The sequence below is a fragment of the Brienomyrus brachyistius genome, chromosome 18, assembly GCF_023856365.1.
Source record: "Brienomyrus brachyistius isolate T26 chromosome 18, BBRACH_0.4, whole genome shotgun sequence".
NCBI lineage: Eukaryota > Metazoa > Chordata > Actinopteri > Osteoglossiformes > Mormyridae > Brienomyrus > Brienomyrus brachyistius.
Window position 1 is genome coordinate 10,288,196 of NC_064550.1, and position 21,378 is coordinate 10,309,573.

The 21,378-nt window shown below is 44.5% G+C and overlaps 1 protein-coding gene across 1 annotated transcript in view; it reads right to left on the reverse strand.

The window, feature by feature from the left end:
- Nucleotides 1–5,242: 5,242 nt before the first annotated feature.
- ap2b1 (adaptor related protein complex 2 subunit beta 1) overlaps nucleotides 5,243–21,378 on the reverse strand; it is a 28,824-nt gene continuing 12,688 nt past the window's right edge. Inside the window, exons 15-22 of the mRNA XM_048984412.1 lie at nucleotides 19,463–19,504; nucleotides 18,828–18,974; nucleotides 18,144–18,289; nucleotides 17,022–17,151; nucleotides 14,003–14,087; nucleotides 13,448–13,534; nucleotides 10,360–10,514; nucleotides 5,243–7,357 (exon numbers count right to left, since the gene is read on the reverse strand). Coding sequence (XP_048840369.1) covers nucleotides 7,283–7,357; nucleotides 10,360–10,514; nucleotides 13,448–13,534; nucleotides 14,003–14,087; nucleotides 17,022–17,151; nucleotides 18,144–18,289; nucleotides 18,828–18,974; nucleotides 19,463–19,504 — 867 coding nt within the window. The 3' untranslated portion in view covers nucleotides 5,243–7,282. The remainder of the gene's footprint in view (nucleotides 7,358–10,359; nucleotides 10,515–13,447; nucleotides 13,535–14,002; nucleotides 14,088–17,021; nucleotides 17,152–18,143; nucleotides 18,290–18,827; nucleotides 18,975–19,462; nucleotides 19,505–21,378) is intronic.

Here is a 21,378-nt window from a genome sequence, read left to right on the forward strand (position 1 = left end):
ATAAATGACAGTCATTATGCATAAAATGAGATATCTGTATGGGAGAATATGTAATTAATTATCATCCCATTTACACACTGACAAATGACGAACATCCTTTATTTTAGCCGCAGGCGGCGCTATGATTTATTTCAAACATCATTCGGCCTCGTTGGACGTGTATCAGTTTCATCTGGGCTGCTGCTGCTCGCTCTACTCAACAGCGCAGAATAAGCTGCGTGTGTAAACGCCACTGCCAGCGGGCAGTGCAGCGGATGTCTCTTAGCAACAGCATTCCTGCTCCACTGTTGCTTGGCAACCACTTGTTTCATACCTGTCAAATACATGTCAGATAAGCATTCCGTTACCCGAGGTGTCTTTGTGCAACAAGTTATCTCTTATTCCTAAGGGCAGTCTTCGTGTGGGGCCAGGTGAAACTGGTCAGATGAAAAGGTAAATGTATTGACGTAGCTATTCCAAACGGATACTTAATTGTTAAATTTAGCAGGAATCAAACACACTGAATCAAACCATTTTATTTCCATTTCACCAGGACGGACGGACGGACGGACAGAGATAGATAGATAGATAGATAGATAGATAGATAGATAGATAGATAGATAGATAGATAGATAGATAGATATAGATAGATATAGATAGATAGATAGATAGATAGATAGACAGATAGATAGATAGATAGATAGATATATGGATGGATGGATGGATGGATGGATGTGGAGTTATTGTTTCATCCAAAAGGTAATTTGGTATCAATACACATACTCATAGTTTTCAAATACTTATTCTGACTCATCTAATTGTTTGAGTGTAATTTCCAATACTAAGAAGGCTGTGGCTTTACTAATTCTCTCAGAGAACAATTGCAGAAATTACAAGAACTGGGCAGAGCTGTCAGTTTGCCTCTGGCTGGATTTATACTAAAAATGCTAGAGGGAATGTAGCTGTCCTGTCATCTGAGAAGATTTCTATTTGATGGGACTGCCTTTTTAAAATTACACTCACTGGGCAGTTGATTACAAAGAGATGGATAGAGCTCACAATCCAAATTAAGGGCACAAATACTGTAAACAAAAATACTGTGCATACATACAAATACAGAGAAATAGGCTGATTATCACAAATGGAAATTCATAATTGCTTACCTATTTAATCCTTTGATATGGCAAAACTGGATTACATAGGTTTGGTGGAATTAGCTTGGCTCCTACACAATTCATTCAGGCCCATCTTTGCGCAGTAATTAAATGTCATAATTTTCTAACAAAATCAATGACAGATTCATAGTCAGGTAGTGAACTTTAAGAAAAGAAGGGCGGCATGGTGGTGCAGTGGTTAGCACTGTTGCCTCACACCTCTGGGACCCGGGTTTGAGTCTCCGCCTGGGTCACATGTGTGTGGAGTTTGCATGTTCTCCCCATGTCGTCGTGGGGTTTCCTCCGGGTACTCTGGTTTCCCCCCACAGTCCAAAAAACATGTTGAGGCTCATTGGAGTTGCTAAATTGCCCGTAGGTGTGCATGTGTGAGTGTGCCCTGCGATGGGCTGGCCCCCCATCCTGGGTTGTTCCCTGCCTTGTGCCCATTGCTTCTGGGATAGGCTCTGGACCCCCCGCAACCCAGTAGGATAAGCGGTTTGGAAAATGGATGGATGGGTTTAACTCACAATATTGCCCTTGTGGAATCTGGCAGTAAACACCTGCAGGATCATGTTGCAGAAATGTTGGTCAGAAAAGAAATCTGGACATTTGATGTGAATTTATGACTGTGCATCACCCAACAGACACAGGACAAATGGTCACACATGGTGATCGCAGAATTGTGATACAGAAGAACTCACTCTTACCAGGCACAGCAAAGGTTTGCCATGACTGCAGGAAACATGATGTGAACAAGAATCAGGAAACCATTTAATCCTGAAAAGCCTGAAAGCCTCGGCAGAGAACTGTCTACTGACTCGAAGACAGGAGCTGCTGGAGCAAACCTTAAGCGACTGAAGAGAGTCAGTGAAAATCTATCAAGGTGAGAAAAATGACATCACGCTATTGCAAATTTGGCTTATACGATGATCTTATTTCAGCTTTTTTAAAATTTACTGCACTGCTCATTTTTAATTTTATTAATATGGGAAGCCTGAACATTGTGAAACAATCATAGGTTTAAAAATTTAAATGTATAATTTTTGTTTCAGTACTATTGGATGAAGCTGCATGAGATGGTACCAATGTAATGTTCTACTAAACACATAGAATAAACTGCATCTGTTCGAAGGAAGACTTCTGTATGTCTGGATATATTCTGGATTCCATAATTTGTTTGTTCCATGAGTGGCACTGTGTTCTTACTCCTCCAGGTGAACAACTTCTTCCAGTTCTTTCTACACCAATTTAGCATATGGGAATCCAGGCGATCCCACCCTGCTGTACAAGGCTAATGTATAGGTAATGTGGTCCAGTTGAGCACTTTGCAGAGGAACTGATTTGGAAACTTTACTCCCTGCCCAGCGTGTGACCAAAGTGATCCATTCTTAAGCAGTAGATGCCTTTTGTCTGAACAAGATGATTTCATCATTTAGAAGTAATTGAGGGTCTCAGGAAAGGCGGCACAGTGGTTAGCAGTAGTAACCTCTGGGATCAAATCCCTGCCCTGGATCTACAGTCATGCTCGAAATCATCGACGCTCCTAGAATTTTTCCAGAAAATGCACCATTTTTCCCAGAAAATTGGTGCAATTAGAAATGTTTTGATATACACCTTTGTTTCCTTTATTTGCATTGGATCAACACAAAAACTGAGAAAAAAAGACAAATTTGCCATCATTTCACACATAACTCCAAAAATAGGCCGGACAAAATTATTGGCACCTTTTTAAAACTGTGGGTAAATTGTTTTATTTCAAGCATATGATGCTCGTTTGAACTCACCTGTGGCCAGAAACAGGTGCTGGCAATATAGCAATCACACCTGAAGCCAGTTAAAATGGGAAAAAAGTTAACTCAATCTTTCTGTTGTGTGTCTGTGTGCCACACTAAGCATGGAGAACAGAGAGAAGAGCAGAGAATTATCTGAGAACTTGAGAACAAAAATTCTGGAAAAATATCAATAATTTCAAGACTACAAGTCCATCTCCAGAGATCTTCATGTTCATTTGTCCTCTGTGCACAACATAATCAAGAAGTTCACAACATATGGTACTGTAGCTAATCTCCCTGGATGTGGACAGAAGAGAAAAATTGATAAAAGACTGCAACGAAGGATAGTCCGAGTGGTGGATAAACAGCCCCAATCAACTTCTAAACAAATTCAAGCTGTTCTGCAGACTCAGGGTGCAACAGTGTCAGCTTGAACTATCCGTTGACATCTGAACAAAATGAAACGCTATGGCAGGAGACCCAGGAGGACCCCACTGCTGACACAGAAACATAAAAAGACTGGAGTTTGACAAAATGTACTTGAAGCCAAAATCCTTCTGGGAGAACGTCTGGTGGACAGATGAGACCAAGGTAGAGCTTTTTGGTAAAGCTCATCATTCTACTGTTTACAGAAAATGGAATGAGGCCTATGAAGAAAAGAAGACAGTACCTAGAGTCAAACATGGTGGAGGTTCTAAGATGTTTTGGGGATGTTTTGGATGCCTTGACTGTGTGCAAGGCATCATGAAATCTGAAGATTACCAAAAGATTTTGGGGCGAAATGTAGGGCCCAGCGTCAGAAAGCTGGGTCTACGTCAGAGGTCATGCGTGTTCCAGCAGGACAATGACATACTTATAAAAGCACCCAGAAATGGTTGAAGACAAAGCACTGTAGAGTTCTGAAGTGGCCAGCAATTAGTCCGGATATAAATCCGATTAAACACTTTATTATAGGAAGCGACTGATTTCAGTTATTTTTTTCCAAAGGGCGTGCAACCAAATATTAAGCTGAGGGTGCCAATAATTTAGATAATAAAGAGTTTTGTGTGAAATTGTCAAATTTGGCTTTTTTTCCCTCTGTTTCTTTGTGTTGTTCCAATGCACATAAAGGAAATAAACAGGTGTATAACAAAACATTTAGTAGCAGTTTTCTGGGAGAAATGGTGCATTTTCTGGTAAAATTCCAGAGGTGCCAATAATTTTGAGCCATCACTATGTGCGTAGTTTGCATGTTTTCTCTGTGTTGTCGTGGGATTTCCCCCCCACAGTCCAAAAACATGCTGAGGTTAATTAGAGTTGCCAAATTGCCCGTAGGTGCAAATTTCACCCTGGGTTATTCCCTGGCTTATACCCACACCTTACAGGATAGGCTCAACCCTCAACCCAGAAGAGAACCAATGCGCATGGTCTCAGGCCGAGGAACAGAGCGATGTTTTAACCTGCAGGCCAGCCAAAATTTGAACTAAAATTTGCCTGAAATCTACGATCATTACAACAGCTAATGGAAAAAAGGAAAACTCATCAACCCCCACGCTGGTAAACAAACCTCTAATTACCTTAGTGGTATTTGTATACTGCCTGGCTAAAAAAAAAAAGTCACCATTTGAATTTTTCCATTGGACGGCCTTTAGCTTTGATTATGCCGCACATTTGCCATGGCTTTGTTTCCACAGGCTTATGCAACATCTCACCCTTTACATTCATTCAGATTTGCATTCATTTCTCACCAAGATCCTGCACTGACAAGCGAGTTGAACCTCCATAAAGCCTCCTTCGGCACGTCCCAAAGACCTCCGATGAGGTTAAGGTCACAACTCTGAGGTGATCAAGTTATACGTGAAAATGATTTCTCATGATCTCTGAACCACTATTTGACAATTCGAACCCAATGAATCTTGGCATTCCTGTCCTTGAATATGCTCATGCCAACAGGGAAGGAAAAAATCCATTGATGATGGATGGAGGTGTAACCTGACCATATAGTAGGTTCAGGTACTCCGCTGATTTTACTTCATTGCTGCATAACGATGCCGAGCTGTAATAATGATCCAGTCATTGGCTCTTAAATATTTGCTGATATAAATTCAAATGGCGACTTTTTTCTAGGCCGGGCAGGTGCATTTATTTCTCTCTTCCCAGTTTAGATTTCCGATGCATCACAAACAGTGTCGCCGTCACACGGTTTTAAAACTACCGAAGGAGACAAATAAACGTCTCTTGGTGCGACGTTGCTGGTTTGGTTACATGCTGATCAAGTTCTCCTGTCAGGGCTTGTTATACTGATGCGTCACAGCTCATGCGATTTAAATGGAAAGGAATTAATACACGCAGGCATCGTCCATGAGGACAGTTTATTGAAAATGGCAAAAAGGAAAAAAAACAAAAAAAAATGTTACATCAGTTCAGGGGAAAGAAAGGTGGAAGAAGAGGTAAAACTGGCAAGATTAAGACAGAATTCAGAGGAGGCAGATGGCCATTGAGCAAATAAACTGGCAGGAATGGGTGGCATAGTGGTCCTTTAAGGAGATTTAAGACGACACGGCCCTCTGTTTTGAAAATGGTCGATTTCAGGCTCAGAATCAGAAAATCAGAAACCCAGAAAAGCTGAAAAAACCGACAGCAAGTCTGGCAACCTCATAAAATAATCTCACATCAATCTCCCATATAGTTCCTTTGTGGTTCTTAGTCTCTGCCCCCATATTCATAGAAACGATACAAGGTTAATATACTGGGGCCAGAGCGTGTTCTTCAGAAGTGGTACCTCCCTTTCTGCAAAGGCCACGGCTCACAGCACAAACATTAAGGCCTCCCAGAAGCGACGGGCACTGGGTACATGCGGGACCACAGGCACGTCGTACGGCAACAGCTCGCAAAACACATACATCACAAAAACATTTGTACCTTTGTGTTCGAGATCCATACGACTATGCACCTAAAGTCTGAGCACAGACACGATTAAGCATCACTACCATATGTTCAGCAAGCATAGGTACTTTTAATATTTCTAATATGAAATTTTATTTGCATGTACTATAGATAGTTATTAAAATTCACTGTCACATTTGCAGCCTTGGTAAACCGCTACTATATCATGCTACTTTTGAGGCTAAACTTATGTGGAAAAAATGCTTTTAACTTCGACTGTTCTTCCAGCACAACTATCCTATATATATCCAAGTTTACCAACATTGTATCACTACACAATGGAAGCAATGTGGCAGCTGCAACCACGATCTCTCACTGCATTAGTACAATGTTTTGATGCAAAAATAGCAGATAAGCACAACCACGTAGTGATAAACACCAAATGCCAGTATGAGGGTTGAATACAACTAGCTACATTTACATATCAGCAAAATATTTTAGCTTGTATCCCAAGCAATAGTTTTAAACTTTTTTTGGGGGGTTGTTAGTATACAATTGTTGGAAACACACTTACCACAACGATATTCTCATGTTGGTCTTCTTGTAAAACAGAAATATAATCCTACAGAGAGCCTTCATCACCTCAGTTTTGCATGGCAACCTTTCGCCCATTTGGATACGTGTGACATTTTAGGGTTCAGCCTTACGATAAACTGCCCAAAGGGAGCAGGGCTGCCTCGACAGCCATGGAGGAGCTTGGCGAGCCGGGAGGCAGGAAAAGCTACAGCTTATCAGTTACGCAAAAAATTGGCAGACATTTCCTCTCTTTTAAAAGCAAAACATTAACAATGGCGATACAAAATATATGTACATAAAACATGGCGGATGGCACAGGCTCAAGTAAACGCATGGTCATTCTCATGAAGCGGTAATGCGATGGCGAGCAAAAGACAGAACAAAAGAACAAAAAACCACAGGAGTAAGTCGCCAAGACCGAACATATAACACGGGACTCCCAGCTTTCAGCCTCCGCATGGCGTTCCGGGTTGTGCCGTTAGGTCACGTCAGGCGTTAGCGGGAGCGCTAGGAGCTAACAGACAGTGGTGTTTCATAAACTCGCTGAAGGTGCCACCGCTCAAGAGGGCCAGTCCTTTATCAATGTATTCGTGCTTAGTCGGGCATGGCGAGCAACTAAAGCCGAGACCACAAACAACTGGGGGAAACTGGACAAGAAAAAAAAAAATGTGCTTCAAAAGAAACGAGATACAGTACGAAGGCGGGTGAAGAGATTTCTATAGGGGTTCATGGTGAGTCGGACATTCACACCGAAAACATTAAGATGCAGCCGTGGATGGAATATTAGTGCCCTTGCTTACGTAGACAAGGACAGAGTAAGTGAAAGAACGTTAAAAAAAAAAAAAAAAAGAAAACGGATGAAAAGGTACACGTTTGTTCTTGTGCCACAGAGGAGTGCAGAGTGGACCATGGTGCGGGGAGGAGGAGATGAGTGACTTAGTTCTTCAGGACGCCGTCGTACACCTGGTAGACGTACTGAGAGACCTCAGGAGCTCGGCACTTCAAGGAGAGCTGAGGACAGACAAAGGGAGAGGAACCTGACATACGTATGCTCTGACGAGCGGCAGAGGGGTTCGGTCTGATCAGTTCTTAGCTGGGCCTGCTCTGCGCTGTGCACTGCGTTCTGCCTACAAAGCGGGATTAAAAGCCAAATTCATAACCCCTCACCTGTTTTCATGGCAACGCTGTGAAAAAGAAGCAATTAAACTAATGACCATTTCATTTATTCCACATTGCACACTGATCTTGATGAGGCACTTTACAGAGATTCTTGGTTTACTTTCAGAGAAATACGAGGCAATTTGTATTCAATTCACACTTTGTCCTCACAATAACTCTTTAAAAAGTCATTTATAAGATATTTTTAGACTCAACGTACAGCCATTCACTGCCCCCCATTAATTAGAGAGCTGTTGACGTTGCCATTCAGGTGAATTCAATAGCTAAAGCAGCAAGCAATCCTGACCACCGGCTGGTCGATCACTCAGACAGCCTTTTCCCACATGTTCTCTGTGGCGTGTGAAACGTCTGCCTGCTGAAACATACAGACACAAACTCCACCACCAAACCGACGTGTTGTTCACTGCAAGTTATTCTGCGAAATTTCATCCACCCTGTCAAGCCACTGTTATGCAGATACTTTTTGAAAGATTAGCGTCTTTACAAAAACATCCAAGTGATGATCAGCCTGAGAAATACTTTGTTTGTACAGTACTGTAAACTCATATTTTTAAAGGAAAGGATTATGCATTTTAGGTGCTATAGGAATTCCTTGCTAAAGGTAGTGATGTGCGCAGCCATCTTGATTGACCACTGAAACTGCAGCTCCTTGGCATACCGACTTGTCATTGGCCAATCAAACTCCACGATGAGCAGCTCCCTGGCATACTGACTTGCCATTGGCCAATCAAACTCCACAATGAGCAGCTCCGTAGCATACTGACTCTCCTGACATTAAGCCCTGGTTCCTGCGTCAACACGTCAAGCCTGACTGCACTGGGGAATGTCCCTACCATGAATCCGAGTAGCTCCACATGCAAAATCTTTGTTATAGACTCAAGAGGCCTTTACACCTTCTACCATGTCTCAAACTGCAAGAGGCTCCATCTCTTGATTTTCTTATGATGCCACTGTCAGACATGACATAAGAATGATCTTGGATGTGAGAGAGCTCTGACTTTCCTTCAGACACTCAACCAAGATGGTCAGAGCAAGCGTGACAGATATGGCAGATTGCAGTCTAGATCAGGCCCAGCCTATGGGCACCAAAGGCTGTCAAAACCATCAAATAGTGCCAACAGTATGAATACATCCTCTCGGTATGAACAGTCCACATTTTTGCTCCCTCTCAGTCAAACTGTGGACTGTCTGACAAGGAGCTGGGAGGAAGGTAAAACGTGGACTGTCTGGGGGGGTCACCACGGACTAGGTTGGGAAACACTGGTTTAGAGCTTTTCACCAACCCCCTGTAAATTCACAGTGTGGAAGCGAGGTGATTCAATATATATCAATGTATGAAAATAGCAGCAAAGCTGGGGGCAGATATCACTTATACCACTGGTGGAGGGCAATCTTTAGGGCTCAGCGATATCATTACTGCGCATCCGCAGCAATTACCAGGGCTTCAGATGACGAGCAAAACATTTGGCCGGACACCAGCTGTTTGTTTACACCCAGTTTGTTAAACAGTACTCCTAAAATATTACTGAGATGCATTTTATGATAGCCAAAAGTTAGTAATCTGTAGAAACTTGGTGAATGAGTTTCTTAAATTTGGTTAGCGAAGCACACCACAATACTGTTTTGGCATACCATGGTTTGGTATACTTCAGTGTGATATGCACAGTAGTGGGGCACACCACATAATACTGTTTTGGCATACCGTGGTTTGGTATACTTCAGTGTGATATGCACAGTAGTGGGGCACACCACATAATACTGTTTTGGTATACTGTGGTTTGGTATACTTCAGTGTGATATGCACAGTAGTGGGGCACACCACATAATACTGTTTTGGTATACTGTGGTTTGGTATACTTCAGTGTGATATGCACAGTAGTTGGGCACACCACATAATACTGTTTTGGTATACTGTGGTTTGGTATACTTCAGTGCGATATGCACTGAAGTGGTGGTGAAAAAAGGAACAGCTCAGCAGTCACAACATCCTTTAAAAGAGGAGATCTTGTGCATAAAGAAAGTAAAAAGACATCGGTGGTTTGCATTTTATATTCTGACACATTTATTAAACATAAGAATATACCAAATTTATACTGATTACTAACTTTTGGACATCATAAAATGCCTCATCAATATTTTTTATGCGTATCACTAATATGCTTAAGAAATTGTAGGTGTAAATAAATGTCCATATAGTACCGAAAAGCCAGTGTCTGGCCAAATGTTTCGCCTGTCATCTGAAGCCCTAGTGATTACTCCACATGCTCAATGTAATATCGATATATCGCCCAGTCTTAGCGATCACCTTTGAAAGAGCAGCAGAAACATATTTTATTTCACTTCATAACACAACAGATGCTGACTAAGACATATGAGTTACCTCTAAAAGAACTACGTCAGAAACCTGTCGAATCACCTGGAGGTGCAAGAATATGGTGGCAATTATTTTTAGGTTCTTACAAAACACTCCCTTGAAGGTTATTCTGCCTTTCCAGCTCCTGTGAGCTTGGTTTTCCTTCTGGGCTTCTAGTGCGCCAGGTGGCTACAGGAGCAGAACCTAGCCTGGATAATCAAGACGCTATAAAGGGAGTCTATTTGTCGTACTGGAGACAGGTGTTACCGGACTCCTCCAAACACACAACGAAGAGTAACGGCTACTGGGCACGTGCAACAAATGAAAGTGTTTTTGTTTCAATCTTAAAACAAAATATGGCGTTCTGTTAAACATCAGAACAACCATGTGTACAGTTCCTGGTCCTGCCACAGGGAAATGAGTGAGAATGACCCACCCCCAGGACAGGATAGGGTAGGGTGGGGTGGGGTAGCAGGCTTACTGTGTAGTTGGGGTTGCCGGGCTGGATACGCAGCTCTGCCAGAATCCAGATGCCATTGGTGAGCTTCAGGGACTGGTAGAGCATGTCCTGGCCCTCCACGTTCCTCTTGGCGATGGTGAAGATGTTGTTGTTCTGGAGCTTTCCGGACACCGTGTCTGCAAACACAGAAGCTCAGAGGCGTTACTCACGACAGGGTAGGAGTGGGACAAATTCCCATCTTATATCTAAGACAGTAGGTGTGTCTCCATACCAAGAATGCAAAGATTATACTTGCGGTCTTGTATCCGACGATTTTAGTTGAAAAGACAGACAAACGTTTGCAGTCAATGCTGAAATGAAAGGGCAGCCTATTCATAGGTATATATAGTAAGTCTTACAGGATAATGCGATATGATGGATTTGACGGATGCCAGTCTCCCCACACACTGACAACACAGTGATGCCTTGCCAGAAACACACAGTATGCACGCAACCTTCTAGGCCTTTGAAGCTGCAATCTGATGATGGACAATGCTCTTCCAGACAAGGGGGGATGGTTATCCAGTCCACGTTTAGAGTGCTATAAGGTCATGCAACACCTGGGGTCTCACAAACCGCTCCCAAAAGAACAGGGTCACATGAAAAATTTGTTTGATGATGCAAAAAACCGCGTCCAATAGCCAAATATACTTATGAGGAACAGTTGAAATTACAAGCACAAATGCATTTAACTAACCACACGAAGATCACAGCATTTTCACAAAAAAAAAAATAATTTCCCTTCCCACAAACATTCAGAGAGCCCCTTCATCCATCACTGTCCACCGTCAAACCACTAGCTGGTCAGACATGGCTGCCTTCCAAGAGAACTAATCCACGGATACTGTGAGTGACATGGAGCGAATGAGAACTGGGAAGAGGCCAGGCTTCATCCCAGGCTGTCACGTCTGAACGAGCTGGTCAGGATTCGCTGGAATCCCACCATGGTTTACTGAGCAAGAAAATACGATGAACCCGGAATACCGCAACACTGGGATTTGCTTTCAATGAAAGGATGGCCAAGCGCTTCAACCAAGTGTACTTAAAGGAATAAACTTCATCATATCATATCAGGTATCAACATCCTGCGTCGGAGAACCTTAAGATTCTGTTGAGTGTTGAGGAAGTCGCCCAGTTTAACATATAGGCAAACACTGACTCAAGCCGATAAAACATTGTTGCTGCTACGAAAAAGAGCTGATAGGGCTTCTCAGTTTCGGCAAACCTCTGCCTCCTTGTCCGTTAGACGGCATGACGCCCCTCCTCTGACCCCGAGACGCTTCAGGATTCACAGGGAAACGCGCCAACTCCGGCCTGATGAATACAAATGAGACTGTCCATGAGTCACCCAACTCCAGGCTCTGCGTTTCTCTGCATTAAAGGCATCTCACACTGGGCAATAAACTCAAACTCAAGGAAATGAAAGAGTCAACTAAAGTGCGCTGAAATCATGGAGCTGTTTACAAGTATAAATAGTAAAAGTATTCTGATTTCTCCACTACTACTATTGCAGGTGATTCAGTACTGACACTAGCCAATTAGATGCCATGTTACTGAGTCATGGTCTCTGTGACCTATTGATGCTCATGAGCTTTCATTCAACCGCTACTGCCCCTGAAAAACTGTCAATGACTTCTGTTCGACTTCAGAAGAAAGACAGCACAAATTCCTCTAATGAAATTGGGATCCAAGCACTGGATGACCCGATGTTCTCACTAAAGACCACAGGGCACCTGCAATAACGTCACGTAACTTGACTCATAGATGGGTTCGACAAAACTGGGAGCCGAGGCTGCGTAGACAACAAAGGTTGGATATAAAACTAATAAAAGGAAGTATAGGACAAAGGGTCACCATTGCTAGGTGGCAAGAAGCTAACCCCGAAACCTCTAGCAGTATTTTTCAAATTAAATGCACCATTTTTGTGACCAGTTTTCAACCTTTAAAATAATAGACTTGGGGACCAGAAACACATCGCCCACTGAATGACAGAATCGCAAATAAAAAGCTCCAAAGCTAATGAATTACATCGCGCATGTGCACCAACACACACGCACACATGCACATACACACACGCAATCCATTAGTGGCAGGCAAATGTAAATAAAAAGTGAAAGTCGTGCTCATTAAGTAGCAATTCTTCACATCTATGTGTGCGCTGTTTAAACTTCAGTCATTCTATTGATCGAACCAGCGACACCCAGTGAGAGCTGGAAGGTTAACGAGGGTCAGGGAGTTAAGCCGTCCTTCGCGGGAGAAGCGGAGGCTTAGGGGACCGAACTCTCACTGCAGCTGAAGCTTGCAGTAAAAACGAAAAGCTGTCAAACAAAGCTGTCCTTGGTCCTTGGGAAAAAAAACAATTACGCTCATGAGTATTTAAGGCGCCCTTGTCGAGTCTAATAGATATCAAAATATTTCACTACATTAGACGGAAACAGTGCATAAACAAAATGGGAATGTGACTGATTTTCTGCGGCATTCTTAAGCGAGAAACGGACAGGCAAGCTGCAATGGGACCGGCAAGGTTAACGTGCCTCCTCTTTGTGTACAGATATGCCCGTCGTGGCGGGAGCCAGCCTAGGCACACGAGAGGGGCATTCAACACATCTCCCGGCCCCTGACGCCACCCATCACTGCTTTACAGTTCACCCAGGGCACGCCCTGCAGTGAGGTTTCCATTCAGGTCCACTTCACGTTCACAAACCCATCTCAACGGCCACGAGCCCGAAGCAATCACAAAGTGACGGCATATTAGTCAGACAGGACCCTTGAAGAATTTATACAGAAGGTCGGGTCTCAATTTTAAAGGGTCACTATATTATACTTCAGTATATTAATCCTTAATAAGTAGTACATAAATTCTCTCTCCATCTAGAGAAATTGCATTTAAAAATGGCCCCCAGTCTGCACTTCTGTGTGCGCCCTGCAACTGGACTGGCATCCCATGCAGGCTGGCCCCCCTGTCCTGTGCCCTACACCCCAAAATGACAGTGCATCCATTCTCTTCATTAAAAATTGAGTTATCTTCCATCAGTCTTTGCCAACACTGCTGAGTCTCACTCAGGCTCACCTGCATTCAGGTGACAGTCCTTGATCTGATACTGCAGCTCGTTCTCGTTCGGTATGTCCTTCCAGGTGGCCAAGAAGACCTGGCGTTCTGTGAGGGGGGTTGGCACACAGTTATGCTGCAGTGGGGGGGCACACTCTGAAATACCCAGTGATGGCTGAGTGTTCAGTGTTTAAGGACTGACAAGGAGGAAATCCTAACATGCTTACTGAATCTTACTAGGATTGACGGGGCTATCGGTTGACTTACAAATTACATGACTAATCTTCTTGAGTACCATCAATATATTGCACTTAAGTTTCTTTTTAAATGTTTCCATTATGTAACTCTTGATGGCTCAACTAAGCATTAGGATGCGCATTTCATAATTTAAAAATCAGTATCAGAATCAAGCTAAACACATTGTGTGGTGATTTGTATTTCATCCAACCGAACCTTAAGATTATGTAGATGAAATGCACTTAATCCAATAATTAATCATTTATTCCTCCCCCCCAAAAACACATTTTTTTTAAACACGCATAACTTGATGACATCACTGAAAGCTGGCTCACTCACCCATTTTACCGTCCTCCACAAAGAATATGTTGAGTGGAATGAGACAGCTGAAGTAGAAGACATCAATGTTGTTTTTGACAGCCACCTGCCAAGCAAAAAAAAAGAGCATTTCTGCACAAGAGCATAAGCCAGGCGGTCTGCCATACACATACTCCTCATGTCATGCGCTATGACGCCCCGCCAACCGAGATAAGCAAACTGTGGGAATTCTGGCTGCAGAGGGGAAGGGGTATCTACAGGGTACTGCATCTGAAAACCCTGGTCTTACCCCACCCCTGCAGAGGGGAAGGGGTATCTACTGGGTACTGCATCTGAAAACCCTGGTCTTACCCCACCCCTGCAGAGGGGAAGGGGTATCTACTGGGTACTGCATCTGAAAACCCTGGTCTTACCCCACCCCTGCAGAGGGGAAGGGGTATCTACTGGGTACTGCATCTGAAAACCCTGGTCTTACCCCACCCCTGCAGAGGGGAAGGGGTATCTACTGGGTACTGCATCTGAAAACCTTGGTCTTACCCCACCCCTGCAGAGGGGAAGGGGTATCTACTGGGTACTGCATCTGAAAACCTTGGTCTTACCCCACCCCTGCAGAGGGGAAGGGGTATCTACTGGGTACTGCATCTGAAAACCTTGGTCTTACCCCACCCCTGCAGAGGGGAAGGGGTATCTACAGGGTACTGCATCTGAAGATTCTGGTATTACCCCACCCCTGCAGAGGGGAAGGGGCATCTACTGGGTACTGCATCTGAAAACCCTGGTCTTACCCCACCCCTGCAGAGGGGAAGGGGTATCTACAGGGTACTGCATCTGAAGATTCTGGTATTACCCCACCCCTGCAGAGGGGAAGGGGTATCTACAGGGTACTGCATCTGAAGATTCTGGTCATACCCCACCCCTGCAGTTTGAGACTCAAAATCTCTAAGTAACTAGCTGATCCTATACAACTGTCCGTGTATTCAGACATTTCTGACAGGACATACCACTGTCACAGGATCAAAGTGTGCTGGGCTGTGTGCGGTTAAGTGTTCTTTGACAGGACTCAACAGCCAATATGACCAGGGATTGGAGAGGACAGCCGGTTGATCAACAAGAAGCCAAGAAAGGAACTTCCATTGTACCTGGCACTTTCACGGCAAACATTTCTTGATGCTAATGTTTTTACAGAGTGTTGGAAAGCGCAAGGATCACGACTGACTGAGGTCTAATACCTGGATAATACTTTGGAGTCATGTTTTCAAAGTCATAGGACAGGAAGTCAGGAACCTTACGTCAGGGTGAAAAGAAAATACTCAGAGTTAAGGACCCATCACATAAGAGCTTCAAGACTGCATTCCTTAAAGACTTCCCTGAATGGCTAAAATAAGATCTTAATTTTAGGAGGAGAATGAAACCATCTCTGACTGTGGTTATGGCGTTCGGCAGAAAAATGACGTGAGCATCAGACCTGAGGACGCATTTGGATGCTGATGACACCCTGGAGGAGTCTGGTCAATCTGAGCCTGGGCTCGACATGACGAAGAGCTGTGATGTTTTATCAGCGGTGGGCAGAAGCCATCGCTGGCCATTTTGGGCAGTTCAGACTGTTCTCAGCACAGGGAATGTTATTAATCATTGAGGACAGCTGAATGAATAAGGGCAAATGAGTCCTTTATAGTGTGCTGGGACTCCTGAGTCATTCCATGACTGTCAACGTACATAGAATGATGCGCCTCAGATTCCTTTTCAAGTACATCCATAGGTAAAGTAACGTTATGACTTTGACCTCCTGCTTCCTTCTAGCACTGGATCCCAGGGGTGTGAAGCTCACTTAAAGGTCACGTTCACAGCCCCAAAGACTCTGCAAGCAGAGAGCTGGTCTCAGCATGGGCCAGATCTGCCGTCTGTCGGACTCTCGTAAACAAACTCTGTAGGACTCCTGTATATTTTTACAGGTCAGCCAGATTGCCCCCAGCACCCTCCATCCAGCACCACCTGAGCCACGAGGGATGGAGGGGAGGAGCAACTGGACATAATGGATTAGCATTCTGGGTTGCTTCGTTAGGTAGGGCAAGACCGAGGACAGTAGTGCGTGGCTGGGTTAGCATCCGGCTAGGTCCTGGTAAGTGGTCCTGCATCCAATGGTGATGGTGCTGCATGAATGTAACCACACTGCCAGGGTCAATCAGGCATTGCGCCTTTTAGGTGAGCCTGCCAACACCTAAGTGCTCTGCGGTGGGCTGCAAGCATGGAGAGTGCATGGCTAACGCTAGATACACACCTAAGCCAATGACAAAAAAACCTAGTGCCAACCAAGGCAAAACAACCAGCTCTCGTCGACGGTGCACATTTGCGCTGGAAGACACCAGCACGACCAGAAATCACGGCTGAAATACAGCCCATTCAAGGTACTCAGTTTGACAGACTTGCTTCAATACTGTTGAAACATGTTTGACAGGCTAAAACCAGTGGCAACGGGGACCGGTCAGGACCGGCCATACCGCACACACCTGCGTGACAACCAGTCACCGACTCGCTAAGTCACAGACAGCCTGACGGCTCCCGATAGCCGGAAATGGGGTTGGTGTGCTCCAGGCTCAAGAGGTTCACATGCAACTTTAAATACCATATACCAGTGTTTCTCAACCCAGTCCTCGAGGACCACTAGACAGGCCATATTTTTGCTCCCTCCCAGCCAGACAAGTCATGTTTTTGCTCCCTTCCAGCTCCCAGTTCAATTCAATACATTGCCCGCATGTACCTGTAAATACACAGTGGGAAAGCAAGTTGATTTAATACAAATCAAAGCAAGAAAATACCAACGATGCTGGGGGCGGATATCACTTTATCTCCATACTGGGAGCTGGGAGGGAGCAAAAACGTGGACTGGGGATCCCCGAGGACCGGATTGGGAAGCACTGCCATCCGCAATCACAAAAATGCACCGAGCCATGTGGCTTCCCCCCAGAACCGATGGACCAGAAATCTGATGGCGTGGAGCAGACGCAGTGGTCCTGGACGGTACACGTGAAAAGGGGCCCACCTGGAGGTTGTTGAGTGGATCCATCTTCATGACCGGGCCGATGGTGTTGAGCGGCAGGGAGATGTCGATGCTCTGGCTGGGCATCAGCGGGGTGTGGATGGGCAGGGGTGTAGTGGGTATCATGCCGAAGCTGGGGAGATACAGGAACCAGCTTCCAACAGGGCAGCACCAAAAAGCACTAATGCATTCAAATTGTGGAGGCCTGAATCTCACAGGCAAAGCTTTACCAAGATTGTCTTGGGGGAGGGGTCTTGTTATGTGTTCACATTCCATTTAATGCATTGAAATCAGTGCAGACGCATCTTCTTCAGTTTTATGTTAACTGCTTGATGATTAGAGGCAGCTGGTATTTTGGGTAAATAACGTAGGAGGCTTGTCTACATTCCTCTGGGTGTTTGGATTTTGGAATAAAGTAGATTAATAATCAGTGATTTTTTGAGAATTGAACAGGAGGGGGGGGGTTTATTTTTAATTTTTTTAAAAAAGAAAGAAAAACATATTCTCCTGTGCTCTGGGGGGGGGGGGTTCCACAAAGCGGAAATTCTCAGTTACCTGGGATAACTTAAGAAGTCAGGATTGTCAAGAGTTTCAGTAAGGAGCATTCCTACTGGACAATCATGACTTCTAGCTTAAGTTAACCCAGCTAAGTGAGAAATCCTGCTTTGGGGAACAGCCCCCAGTCTTTAATACAGTCTCCATAGTAGGGGTAGGTGTAAATAAGGGAAATGTTATGTAGATGTTGAATGTGTTTATGCACAGTTACATTTCCTCTTATATACTGAGCTTAATTATAACTAATAATTTAATTGGTTGTTCAGTGTAGTGTTGACTTAATTATTCTGAATATACTAAATACTTCTATGACAACTGTGATTTATTTAAATCAGAGAGTCAGGGAAAAACAATGAGTATAATGAATGCATTAACTAATTAAGGAACAATAGATAAGTAAGTAAGTAAATGAGATTTGAAAGGACCCGAGTTGGCACCCACCAACCAAAATCTTTATTAAACAAACAACTGAAAACAATCTGACACTCAGGTAACAGTGCCTGTATTGACACAATACCACCCCCCCCCACACACAAACACCCACCCCTCCCAGGCGCTCCGCTCCCTCACCTGTTCTTGTTAAACTGAATGGCAAAGTCGGTCATGTGCTGCAGGGCCTTGTCAGTGAAGGTCATGTCCATGTACATGTGACCCTGCCTTCGCGAGAAGGTGCCCGCAATCTCCAAGCCTTTGGCCTTCATCGCCGGCAGCCACACCTGTGGCACATGCGGCCCAGCGTGATCGACATGTCCACGTGCGCGCACACACACACACACGCATACAAGGCCACTCCCCCAACCCGCTCAGCCAATAATATTTCCTTAACTCAGTAACTTAACCACGGCCCCAAAATAAAAAAACACCTGAATACCACCACTTCCCCAAAACACTGACCCGGCATTCCTGCTGCTGCCCAGACTATGTAAGATCATACTTGTGGTCTTAGCAAGACCGGTCTTACTAACTTGGGGTTTAATGAATTATGGGACTGATCTCGTTCGGCGAGGATGCAACCGTTGCATCCTCGATATTTGTGGTGGGGCAAGGATGACATCCGGGACTTTTTACTGTCCTCTGTGCTTCTGTCCTTGAATATTAGAATTGGTCTTCGGCAAGGAAGATGACGAGATCGGGTTCTCGAGAATACATGTATGCATATTGAGAAAGGTCCCTTCTCATTATTTAGTGAGATATATTAACTGTCACTAAGAACCGACCGCAGGCCTCGAATGTGAGCACAGGTCGCACACTTACCGTTTTGGGGGCCACGTAGCCCCCAGTGGTGATGGCCATACCCGTGGAGAGCTCGAACAGGTCATTGAGTCCGCTGCTGAGCGTGGCCGGGGTGGGTGAAGGTGCAAATGTATTGGGCACCGAAGACGGAATGAAGTTCTGTCCCACCTGAGGCACAGAACACACACACACACACACACACACACACACACACACACACACACACACACACACACACACACACACACACACACACACACACACACACACACACACACACACACACACACACACACACACACACCATCCTGCATAAAGAGCTGGAAAACTGAAGGCTTTGTATTCATTTTAACCTCTTAATATTTCAGTACATTCCATTCTGAATGAAATCTCAATATTCAGGTTCTCAGAAGGACGATTTTGCCCCAAAGACCACCCAAGATTATTAGTCCATCTGAAAGTTTGCATGATTACAAGCAATAACAGCAACCGCAAATATCTGCCAGCTATTTCCAGACAACAGAAATATTTGGCTGTTACTTCAGTTGTAGGTTTTGGTGCCAGATTAGTGGTACAAAAGTATGGAATCTGGGCATTTAATCTATAAGACACAAGGAACACATCGATTCAAGAAAAAAGGTTTATGTGCAACTTACAGCTGGGCTTCCACCAACACCACCTCCCAGGTCTCCCCCGAGCTAGAAAGGAGAGGGGAAGGGGAAGACTGAAGATAAACAGGGGAGCTGAGGCAAAACAGAACCCCCCCCCCCCATCACAGTCAGAGACTAGAGGTCGACCAAACGACTGACCAGAAAGAAAAAAAAAAACCCACTGTTTTGTTACTTTTGTCAAACTGAGCCATGAAATGCCAGACAGCACCAAACGTGCTAAAATTGTCATTGTTTTTTTTCCTATTACTTTTAAAAGGCTGCATGCCCTTGATTAAAGCATGATTAATATTTAGCGTTAAATTATTATTGAATTTGTATGTTAAATAAATATTAACCAGCTGTGCTACTGATGTTATTTTTCTACCTGCTATGCAGCTCACTAAAGGCCCACGTCTAACAGAGGGAGCCCTTTATGGAAGCTGCCGGAAAACCAACTTTAGTGGAGATGGAGGGAGGCCAGACGGACGCGGCGGGACCGACGGAGGACGCAGCTGGAGAGCCCCACCCTCAAGGGCCTGTGGCGGCGCCACCAATATTAATGGGTCAGAGTCAATGACTCACGAGACACCAGGTGTTCAGCCAGAAGGAACCTCAAAGGGACTGATTAAGGAGCCCCTTCAGATCGTGGGTGAGATTTTATGGCAAATTAATCCAAAAGTTAACAGCGTTTAGGTGACTTTAAATTAAATTAACTCAAAGCTATAACCATTCAAAAGACGCATGACATGAATTAATTGAGAACATTTCCCCCCAGAACATACCACAGTTATTACAACGGTCTGATGTAGAGCCAAGGTAGGAAAATGACTTTAGAAGCATCAGACGCTGGTTTTAGATTGTTGTTCTTTTGATGAGATGAAATTCATACTTTCACATCCCACTGTCTGACATACAGGAGGGCAAATGAGGGTGATGGAAATAGACAGACCCTCTGCAGGGCAATTTAAAACCAGCCAAGTAAGCCGACCGCACTGTGGGGACGCGGATAGCTGGTCCCGGATGTAACAAAACTCATTCATTATACTTTCAATCACAGTTGCCAGGCAGAGCAGGTCATGTCAAACGCTGCAGAGCCGGACGGGGCAGACGGGCTAAGCATTCGGTCTCTGTGCAGCCTGATATTCAAAAAGACATGTAGCTTTCAGCTTACCGCTCTGGATCCACCGGACGACAACGCTACAGCTGTTAAGTGCTTTTTATTAAAAATGGTTTGACAACTTTATTCTGCGAATTATTCACAGGAAGTCCTGAGAACTGCAGATAAATCCATCGCTGCCCCGGGAGGCATTAACCGTAGCAGTGATTCATTTAACCAGGGTCTGTTCCGCGAAACAGGATTTCTTGCTTAGCCGGATAACTTCTCGGATTTAAGGTAGTCTGGGCTAAATGTAAGGGAATGAAAATAAAGTCCATTTATCCCAGACTACCTTAAATCCAAGAAGTTATCCGGCTAAGCAAGAAATCCTGTTTCGCGGAATACCCCCCAGATGCTGCGATTGGCTTGAAAGGAAATGAAAGCCTGTCGTCAGAATAATGGGCGCAGATAGTGGATTATTCAGTGTAGAGTCTCCCGTGACCTAAACACGGACACGCGTGTGGACATCGTACATCCGCACTGGCCAGGGGAGTCGAAGGTGGCCTCTCAGAATACAATATGTGAACCTTATCCTGAGCCTTAGCCGCTACAAAACGCCGGGGGGGAGGGGGGGGGTCTTTACGTCCACAAAGACTCTGCCTCTGTTTTCCATACTTCTGACGTCAGAAGACGACGTCGCCATCAAAGATACAAATTCACTGCATCCGTAACACGCCCGATAACTCCTCTGCTCAACCAAATCCTCTCACACAAAGTCCCCTTTCCATTTTCCTGCAGGCTTTACTTTTCTGAGCTCCATCGAAAA